Source organism: Melospiza georgiana, chromosome 27 (assembly GCF_028018845.1).
Source record: "Melospiza georgiana isolate bMelGeo1 chromosome 27, bMelGeo1.pri, whole genome shotgun sequence".
Taxonomy (NCBI): domain Eukaryota; kingdom Metazoa; phylum Chordata; class Aves; order Passeriformes; family Passerellidae; genus Melospiza; species Melospiza georgiana.
Window position 1 is genome coordinate 2838363 of NC_080456.1, and position 10824 is coordinate 2849186.

General features: G+C 48.0%; 1 protein-coding gene across 1 annotated transcript; it reads left to right on the forward strand.

Moving 5' to 3' along the window:
• Positions 1-28: 28 nt before the first annotated feature.
• ACAD8 (acyl-CoA dehydrogenase family member 8) lies at positions 29-10617 on the forward strand. Its single transcript, XM_058041389.1, has 11 exons — positions 29-134; positions 2034-2134; positions 2507-2676; positions 3330-3439; positions 3742-3818; positions 4071-4208; positions 4832-4967; positions 5069-5166; positions 6578-6730; positions 8770-8872; positions 9850-10617. The coding sequence occupies exons 1-11, from the start codon at positions 53-55 to the stop codon at positions 9900-9902; spliced, it is 1221 nt and encodes a 406-aa protein (XP_057897372.1). The 5' UTR covers positions 29-52; the 3' UTR covers positions 9903-10617.
• The last annotated feature ends 207 nt before the right edge of the window (positions 10618-10824 follow it).

Consider the following 10824-nt stretch of genomic DNA (forward strand, 5'->3'; position numbering starts at 1 on the left):
CCCAGCCTGCCCCACCGGCAGCAGCCGGGAAGCGGAGCGGCCCCGCACGGCCATGGCCATGGCGTGGCGAGCGGCCCCGCGGGCGGCGGCGCGGCTGCTGCTGGGGCGCCGGGGGATCGCGTCCTGCATCGACCGTAAGGAGCTGCCCGGCCCCGCGGCCCGGGGGAGGCGGGCTGGGGGAGATGATGGACGGACGGACGGACGGCAGCTCGGTGGCCCCCGGGTCGTGTCCCCGCCCGGAGGGATGTTCCCAGCTGTTGGTGTCGCTGCCCCGCGTGTCATTGCTCCCCGTGTCCCTCCTCCCCGGGTCCTGCTCCTGCTCAGGGCGGTGCGGGCGCGGACACGCGCGGCGGGTGCCTGGCAGTGGGACAGGGCAGAGAAAGGTCCATCCCTGTCCCTGTCCCTCCTCCTGCCTTGTTAGACCGTGCTCAGCAGTGGGACAGAACCCACAAGGAAAGGTCTTTCCCTGTCCCTGCCCCTCCTTTTATCTCTTTAGATCGTGCTCAGCAGTGGGACAGAACCCACAAGGAAAGGTCTTTCCCTGTCCCTGCCCCTCCTTTTACCTCTTTAGACCGTGCTCAGCATTGGGACAGAGCCCACAAGGAAGGTCCATCCCTCTCCATGTCCCTCCTTCTGTTTTGTTAGACCGTGCTGCTCAGCAGTGGCACAGAGACTGTAAGGAAAGGTCTTTCCCTCTCCCTGTCCCTCCTTGTACCTCTTTAGACCGTGCTCAGCAGTGGGACAGAGCCTGGAAGGAAAGAAAGGTCCATCCCTCTCCATATTCCTCCTTTTACCTCTTTAGACCGTGCTCAGTAGTGGGAAAATGACCACAAGGAAGGTCTGTCCCTCTCCACGTTGCTCTGATTTTTTCAAGATTTTTAAAACTTTTTAATGTTTACATTTTTGTAGTAAACTTCCTCACATACTTTCTGTAAATAACTTACTGTTTTGCATCTTTTTATAGAAGAAATTTGATAAACTGTTAGTTTGTCCAGTGTCATTGGAGAGGTAGCACTGTCACCCTCCAATCCACTGTCTCTTTTAGAAAACTATAAATGTTGGGAGTCAGAAAATAAACTCCCTTTTTTTTTCACCTTAAGAGCAGTGGTGTGTGTGCTCATGTTGTTTCATATCCTAAAGTGACATCTCCATGTCCTTCCCTTACCTAGGTTTTCATGGTTTTTCAGATTTGATAGTGAATCAAAGAATATCTCTCAAAGAAGAGGGATTTTTAAAAAGAAGGAAAGTGATTTTTTATATAGGCAGACTGATAGGGCAAGGGGGAATGGATTTAAACTAAAAGAGGAGAGATTCAGGTTAGATATTAGGAAGAAATTCCTCTGGTAGAATTCCAGCTGGCACAGGTTGCCCAGAAGTTGTGGATGCCCCATCCCTGGCAGTGCTCAAGGCCAGGTTGGACAGGGCTTGGTCTCAGAAGGTATCAGGAGGTTGGAACAAGGACAAGATGGTCTTTAGGGTCCTTTGCAATCCAAGCCATTCTGTTTCCAGAACACTTTGCAGATGAATTGCTTCAACATCTAACAACATTTAAAATTGAGGCACCAGCATAGCTGTGAATTTCAGGAGGGGAACAAACAAAACAATGTTGGGTCTATGTGTCAGTGAAGCAGATTTCAAATGCAGAACCTAACTAAAGCTTTAGATGCTGTTTCCAAAGGGCTGCTGTATTATTTGCTTCCAATCTCCTTTCTTTGAAGTCCCAGCACTGCTCCCTCACATTTCTTTAGCACAGACTTAGTGAGATGGAGTGACTGTGCTCCTCTGTCCTGGCTTTCTGATGTAGTTAGCATGGAGCAGGCAGAGCCAGCTGGGATCTTGGATTTGTTTTGTGCCAAAAAGCCCCTCCCAAAGCCCCATGTTCTCAGCACAGCTCATTGTATTCCTGAGGAACAGAGGAATGGTGTCTGCAACAGAGACCCTGAACTGTTTGTGTGAGTTAAGGGGTATAGATAAGGTGGTTGGGCTGCTTTCCCTCATCAGACACATGTTCTCATCTCTTGCTCCTTTTCTAGCATCCACTGGACTCACTGAGGATCAGAAGGAATTCCAAAAGGTTGCCCTTGATTTTGCTGCCAAGGAGATGGCTCCTTACATGGCCGAGTGGGATGAGAAGGTAGGACAGCCTCGCCAGGGTTGCCCTGTTCCCTTTTTCCTTCCTTAGGATGTTGTGACCCACAGGTCTCACTGAGGGGTTCCTGCAGCAGCTCTGGAGTTGTCATTGAAGCTGCTGCTGTAGCTAGGGGAGGGAAATAATTAGAAATACCTTGAAGCTTTCCTAGCCAGGTTATTCAATCACCTGGATCTTGGGTTCACTGCTGAAGATGGAATTTGTCTGTGTTGGTATCACCTCTAATTTGACCCACCCAGCTGACTTAAACTCTGCAGGATGGTGGGACTCAAACTGGTAGCCCAGGGCTACCCAAAGGGACTGAACTAAGCCTGAATATTCATTGGGGTATCTTTCCTATTTCCTATTTCCCAATAGGAAATATTCCCTGTGGAAACCATGAGGAAGGCAGCCCAGCTGGGATTTGGTGGGATCTATGTGAAACCAGATGTTGGTGGCTCTGGATTGTCACGGCTTGACACCTCCATAATCTTTGAAGCTTTGTCAACAGGATGTACCAGCACCACTGCTTACATGAGCATCCACAAGTGAGTGTGTCTGTGCAGGGGTGGGTGGTGTCAGCCTGGCTGCTCTGTGGGCTCTAAATCCAGCTGGAGGCAGCTCCAGGAGGCTGCTGCTCATAATTTATATATTTAAATGCTGACCTCGAGTGCACACATCGCTGTGAGGATCCCTGGATGGCAGTAAACAAATAGGCCACAAGGACTGAGATGCCACCAAGAAGTAATTTTAGCTTTGTGGCATGCAAGATGGGATTAAGTTCTGGATTTTGTTCTCTGCCCTGCCACTTAAGCTGTCTATAGATAGTAACCAGCCTGGAAAAAGCCTTTGTGCCTTTGCTGTGCTGTGACAGAGCCCAGAGGCACCACCTGACCCCAGGGCTGTCCTGCTTGTACAGACATGTCCAGTGACAGGTCACTTGGCACAGAGAGCTGCAATGATGCTGCTCTTTCTTCAGGTGCACTTTCCTGGAGAGGGAGCAGGGCTGAGCCTGGAGGAGAGGCTGAGGCTCTTAAACAGAACCTGCTGTTCTACAGGGCAGTGAGTCTGTGGTGAATGGAAGGTGTAACAAGAACATTTTCAGGCCTCAGGGCTTGTGGAGCTTTCCTCTGTTCAGCCAGGGAAGTTCTTGTACAACCTATGATCAATCCTGAATGCTGCTCCTTCTCTCCCACCCCAGCATGTGTGTTTGGATGATCGACACCTTTGGCAACGAGGAGCAGCGGCACAGGTTCTGCCCATCTCTCTGTAGCATGGAAAAGTTTGCCTCTTACTGCCTGACTGAGCCAGGTGAGCATCCTCAACCAGGACATCTCTCCTTTTAACTGCATATGAACTTTGCAAAGGTCCTGACTGAGCCAGGTGAGCATCCTCAACCAGGACACCTCCTTTCTCTTTAACTGCACATGAACCTTGCAAAGGGCTGGAGGTGAAATGTTTCTTTCCATATTCATTTGTGAAGTTGAGGAGAGGCAGATGATGATTGCTGAGATGCTCATGGTACAAACTCAAGTGTCAGGGTATGGTCCCAGGGAGAGTTTGTAGGCTCTGGACCTTCTGCTTCACTGGCTGCTTCCTTGCTTCTCAAACAGGGAGTGGCAGTGATGCAGCTTCCCTGCTGACCTCAGCTCAGAGGAAAGGGGACACCTACATCCTCAATGGCTCCAAGGTACCTCTTTGCTCCTGCTCAAGCTGCCTGGGTCTCACTGTCCTTCCCATTCCTGCTGTCTCCTCACCTCTGTGCATTCTCCCAAGGCAAGAAGTGCTCTGCAGAGCTTTCACCAGCTGAGTCCCTAAATGCCTCTGGCTGTGGGGTCTTTGCCTCTCCATTTCTGTACCCTGCCAGCTGCTGCTGTGGGCTCAGGGATAGTTTGCAAACCCCCCCTCAAAGCCTCACTTTTCTCGTTGTGCCCTCCTGCAGGCCTTCATCAGCGGGGGAGGTGACACGGATGTGTACGTGGTCATGTGTCGCACAGGGGGCCCAGGCCCCAAGGGCATCTCCTGCCTCGTGCTGGAGAAGGGAATGCCAGGACTCAGCTTTGGCAAGAAGGAGAAGAAGGTAAGAGGCTTGGGTTGTGCTTCCTGTGTGCTTGAGGGAAGTGCAGGACAGAGGTCACAGAACCACAGAATCATCAGGATTGGAAAGAGCTGCAAGACCATTGAGTCCAACCTGTGACTGATGCTCGCTTGAGTGCCACATCCAGGCATTCCTTAAACACCTACAGGGGTGGTCACTCAAATACCTCCCTGGACAGCTCATTCCAACACCTGACAGTCTTTTCCATGGAGAAATTCTTCCTGATGTCCAATCTGAGCCTCCCCTGCACAGCTTGAGGCTGTGTCCTGTGGTCCCAATGAGCTTGTCTGTGCAAAGCATTAGGGATCTCTTCATGGATGGGATTGGAGTCCCAGACTGGCATGGTTTTACCAAGTGAAGTTTGCCCAATACCCACCCCTTTGGTAAGTGAAGGATTTTAGACTCAGGAAAATCAAGATCACTGGATTTGTGGCGCTTCTCAAAAACACCCATTCCAGTTTCCACACTGAGGCCAAACCACGCAGACCACGGGTGCTTTGTGACAGCTTGGCAGTGAGAGCGAGGGGATAGGAGCAGGCTGGTGGTTCTGTGTCGGAGCTGTGCTGCTCCTCAGGCAGTCTGGAAGGAGCTCTGTTTTTTCCCAGGTAGGCTGGAATTCCCAGCCAACTCGGGCTGTGATCTTTGAGGACTGCGTTGTTCCTGTGAGCAACCGGCTGGGAGCTGAAGGGCAGGGATTCAACATCGCCATGCAGGGCCTCAACGGAGGCAGGATAAACATCGGTGAGAAAGCCAAAGAGAGCCAGGGGAGGAGGGCAGGACCTTCCTGTTGCCTGTCTGAGGTAGCTTCACCTTCACTCTGTGTCCTTGGCTTCTCACACCAGCTTCTTGCTCGTTGGGAGCTGCTCACGCCTCGGTTCTCCTGGCTCAGGAGCACCTCACTGTCCGCAAGCAGTTCGGGGAACCCCTCGCCAGCAACCAGGTAAGCCCTGCAGCAGCTGTGCCCTTCCTCATGCTGGAAGGGCCATCCCTCACCTCACAGGCCCCTTTCCTGGGGAAGTCAAGAAAATGCTTTTCCTAGTAAGGAAGCGTGTCAGACCTGAGCCCCAATTGTAGCAATGATCCATTGAGTGGGGTAATAATTAGCATTGACTCCATGATTCCAGAAGGCTGATCAATTTCTCTATTCTATTCTATTCTATTCTATTCTATTCTATTCTATTCTATTCTATTCTATTCTACTATACTATACTATACTATACTATACTATACTATACTATACTATACTATATACTATATTATACTATTATGTATAATATACTATATAATATATATTGTACTATAATATATATTGTACTACATACTATATTATACTATTGTACTATACTATATTATTATATTATACTTATTAAGACGATTGTCACCCTTACAGACAGTCTGATCCAGATGGATCCAATAGGTCAATCCAAACACCATCCAGCATCCAATTAAGAAACCACCCTTTGGTAACCAAATCCCCATAACACATTCCACACGTGCACAACACCAGGAGCAGCAAGTGGAGATAAGAATTGTTTCTTATTCTTTTCTCTGATCTTCTCACAGCCTTCTCCAGGACAATGCCTTGAGTTTGCCTCTCTGTATGCTATATTATTATATTATATACTATATTATAATATAGTATGTTATTTTATATATATGTTATTTTATATATATATTATGATATTATACTATATTATTATATTATACTTCTTAAGAAGTTCATCGCCCTTACAGACAGTCCAATCCAGACGGGTCCAATTGAGGATCCAGTGTCCAAGTAAGAAACCACCCTTTGGTAACCAAATTTCCGTAACACATTCCACACGTGCACAACACCAGGAGCAGCAAGTGGAGATAAGAATTGTTTCCTATTCTTTTCTCTGACCTCACAGCCTTCCCCAGGGAAAGTTTGCCTCTCTCTATAGAGCTGTGGGTACCAGCCCTGCCTGGCAGTGGTGGGGCTCTGTTTTCCTCTCTGTAGAGCTGTGGGTACCAGCCCTGCCTGGCAGTGGTGGGGCTGTGTTTCCTCTCTATAGAGCTGTGGGTACCAGCCCTGCCTGGCAGTGGTGGGGCTCTGTTTTCCTCTCTATAGATCTGTGGCTACCAGCCCTGCCTGGCAGTGGTGGGGCTGTGTTTCCTCTCTCTATAGAGCTGTGGGTACCAGCTCTGCCTGGCATGGTGGGGCTGTGTTTCCTCTCTCTATAGATCTGTGGGTACCAGCCCTGCCTGGCAGTGGTGGGGCTGTGTTTCCTCTCTCTATAGAGCTGTGGGTACCAGCCCTGCCTGGCAGTGGTGGGGCTGTGGCTGAGACCCCAGTGAGGTGCTGATGGAGCTCTCCCGTGGCTCTGCAGTACCTGCAGTTCAGGCTGGCAGACATGGCCACCCGGCTGGTGGCCGCGCGGCTCATGGTGCGCAACGCGGCGCGGGCGCTGCAGGAGGGCCGGGAGGACGCGGCCGTGCTCTGCTCCATGGCCAAGCTCTTCGCCACCGACGAGTGCTTCGGGGTAGGTGCCTCAAAAACCTCTGGGCATCCTCATTAGAAACCTGGAGATGCCCCCCTTAATGACCCACCTTGGGCGTGCTCTGCTCCATGGCCAAGCTCTTCGCCACCAAGTGCTTCAGTTTAGGTGCCTCAAACTCCTCTTGGAATCCTCATTAGAAGGTTGGAGATGCCCCCCTTAATGGCCAGGGTGTCAGGGAGAAGTTTGATCTTCTCCTTGAAAAATATATGTATTTTTTTTTAATCTTAATGCCCAGGATGTCATGGAGAAGTTTGATCTTCTTCCCTGAAAAAAAATTTAATTTTTTTAAAAATCTTAAATTTAATCTTAATGGCCAGGGTGTCAGGGAAAAGTTTGATCTTCTTCCCTGAAAAATCTTAATTTTTAAAAAAAACTCGAATTTAACCTTAATGGCCAGGGTGTCAGGAAGAAGTGTGATCTTCTCCCTGGAAAAAAGAAAAATATATATATATATATTTATATATATTTAATCTTCAATTGAATCTTAATCTTAAATTAAGATTAATTTACTTCTTAAATTAAATCTTTTTAAAATCTTAATTCTTTTTAAAAATCTTATTTTTTTAAATATTAAATTCAATCCCAAATTTGAGATTAAATTTAATCTTAAATGAAGATTAATTTAAATCTTAAATAATTAAGAAACCTTAAAAGAAACCTTTAAAAAACCCACTTTTTTTAAAGATTAAAAACAATCTTAACAGTTCTAAGATTTAATCTCAAATCTTAATTTAAAAATTAAGATTTTTAAATTGGCAAACCAAAACCACTACACAACCCAAAGCCAACAGGAGCCTTATTTGAGGACAGGATGTTTTATAACACGTGTGGAGGCTGCAGGATTAATAATCTGAGAGATTTCAAACATCTTTCCACTTTTCTTCCTAGGGGGCCAAAAGGGTGACAGGACAGGGAGCAGAGCATTTTTATTTTCCAAGGAAAATTTGCATGTTGCAGGGTGATCATTTTTAGGTAGCAAGTCTTTCCTCGACTGCTGAAAAATTACATTATTGCTTTGAAAATTACCTTATCACTGAAAAATACCTTATTTTGTTACTTTATCAAAATGTCTCCATAAAGAGCAAGCAAGAAGGGGGGAAAATAACTTGGTATTTCCTATCCCAGTGCCATTTAGAAGCTGTTTATGTGCTCAGCAGTTTGAATTTTTTGCTGTTGTTTCGTTTTCCATCCCAAACTGGGGGGCAGGACGGACGGAGTCGCGTTTCCATGGAAACCAGCGCCTGCCCTGAGTGGCCGCCAGGTGGCGATCGGGCGGTTCGGGTTTGCAAACCCCAGAAATGCAGCAAAAATCAATTTATTCCCGAAAAATACCCATCCCTGGGCATCTCTGTACCCATCCCTGGGTGTCTGTACCCATCTCAGGGTATCTATACCTATCTCTTGGTGTCTATACCCATCCCTACCCATCCCTGGGCATATCTGTACCCATCCCTGGGCGTCTGTACCCATCCTTGGGCGTCTGTACCCATCTCTGGGTGTGTGTACCTGTTCCTGGGTATCCCTGTACCCATCTCAGGGTACCTATACCCATCCCTGCATATCTCTGTACTCATCCCTGGGTATCTATACCCATTCCTGGGTGCCTATACCCATCCCTGCCCATCCCTGGATATCTCTGTACCCATCCCTGGGTGTCTGTATCCATCCCTGTGTATCTCTATACCCATCCCTGGGCATCTGTACCCATCCCTGGATATCTCTGTACCCATCCCTGGTTATCCATACCCATCCCTGGTTATCCATACCCATCCCTGGGTGTCTGTACCCATCCCTGGGTATTTCTATGCATTCCTGTTCACATAAACACAGCCATAACATAAAACAGGGAATGTGCTAGCATGGAGAGCAGCACCGATGGGGTCTGACAGTCACACCACGTTTTTAAGAGATGAGATTAGGTGACCAGGGAGAAAAAGTGAGCTCAGTTTCCTGGGTCATTACTGAGCTTGTGCCACTGTTGTGTCCTCACAAGTCAGCTCAGAGCAGTGTTATCCCCTCAGATCTGTAACCAGGCTCTGCAGATGCACGGCGGCTATGGCTACCTGAAGGATTACGCCGTGCAGCAGTTCGTGCGAGACATCAGAGTGCACCAGATCCTGGAAGGTAAAAGACACTCCTAGAACAAGGGAAGTTGGCAGAGGGGTTGGGAGAAAAACCCCCCTGGAGGCTCCCACCTTCCCATGAGAGTCTGATTCTTGGGTTTCGGAGCCCTGCTCTGCTCTGAGCAGGAGGTGTGCAGTGTGTGAGTGCCCTGGTTGGGAACTCTGGCTGTGTGAAGGCAGAGGAAGATATGTAGTTGGCTATTTTAAGAGTCTTACAGCAGAGAAATATATTTAGTTGTCATGTTAGCAGTGCCTCTGTCCAGTTTCATCCCATTACTCCTGGCCATGTGATGATTCTCCCTAACAATTCCTGTCCAGTGATTTTGGTCTGTTTACACTCCTTGACATCGTTTCTCTAACAGTGATTTTGGTCCATGATAAGGGGAGGGGTTAGATGCTGCCAACCCCCCTAAAACAAAGCACAACCCTAAAAGTAAAACAAATTCTATCATAAATTCCTACTCACCTCTCTCTGAGATCTATGGCCTGAAAAGCCATTGTTAAAAAATTTAACTACAGGAATGCCTAGCTCTGGCATGACATTGTGTCTCTAACAGTATCTGGCCTTTTCTAATCCCAATTTCACCTCCTAAATATTCTGTTTTCCCTGCTTTGAAATGCCCTCACCTCCAACCAGGGTAGCTGGTAAGGGACATGCTGTTTCTTACACCCAGTGGGTTTGCAGCCTGTGTGTGGTGAATGTGTTAAATGTACAGCAGAGAGCTCAGATGTTGCTGTAAATCCAGTTCTGCTCAGTGCCTGCTCCTGCAGCCTCCCAACACTCACATAAAAAGCAGCAATTTCCCAAGCAATATGCTGGCCCTCGGCAGCTGGGTTTTGGCCCAGCCCCTCCTAAATGGGAAGAGCTTCTCTGTGCTGTAAACTGCGCATCAGGGGAGAATTCTCTTGGCTTTTTGAGGAGGAAAATCCTGGACCATGCCCTAACTGTGTTTCCTTTGTGTGCCCATCCTGCTGCAGGTACCAACGAGGTCATGAGGATGATTGTGGCCAGGAATCTGCTACAGGGCTGAAGCCAGGAGCCTTCAAATCCCTCCATGTGTGCCAGCCCGGCCTGTTTCCCTCCCCTGCTGGCCAGCTCTGTCTCTGGGAGTGCAGAGGGGGATGCCCCAGTGGAAACAGCCTTCCTGCCTTACCCACAGCTGGCTGGCACAGCTGCACGCCGTGCCTGGCACCAGGCTGGCGTTGTGCAGCCAGAAATCACAGCTGTCAATACAAGCCTGTCTCCAAACCCTGCTCCTGGCCTGCCTGCCACACATCCTCCTTGGAAAAACAAACCCAAAGCTGCTGCTCGCCTCTGAAATGGGAATCTCAGGCAGAGGTGAGCCCGTGGGATCACTGAAATCTTTATTTTGAAGGAATTAACTGCTCACAGCACCCCAGATGATCACAGGCTCTAACCAGAAGGGTTTTTATCCCAGGATGCCTCTCCTTTAGCTAGAAGCACTCCCTCTTTTCCCAGCAAATTTTTCCTAAGGTTTCCTAAACTTTTCCCAGCCACTGCTTGTTCTCTGTATTCCCACCACATCTTGGTGCCTAATCTCAAAGAAGCCTTTGCAACACAAAAGTGCAAATGAAATACTAAGGTTATGTACAGAAATATTGAGTTCTGTGGCCTCCAATCAGTGAGGCTGTGAACAATGTAAGGGGAGTAAAAATATTGATAAATTAAATTGTTTTTTCCTCTCTGATTTGGAATCAATAAAGCAAAGATGGAAATGTTACTGGAGTGGAAATTAAGATAATTTCCTTCTGTGGTATTTCAGTTGTTTAAACAGAGGTAACGGGGAATTTTTGAAGTAGGTGTTGCAAAATAGTTCTGCTTGAGGGCTTTTTAGGTAATGTCTTTGTTAACTCCTTCGGGTCAGCCAGCTCTTTTTTCACAGCAGTACTTGGCAGGGGGAAAATGACAGAGATTAGCAGCAGAATCATGGA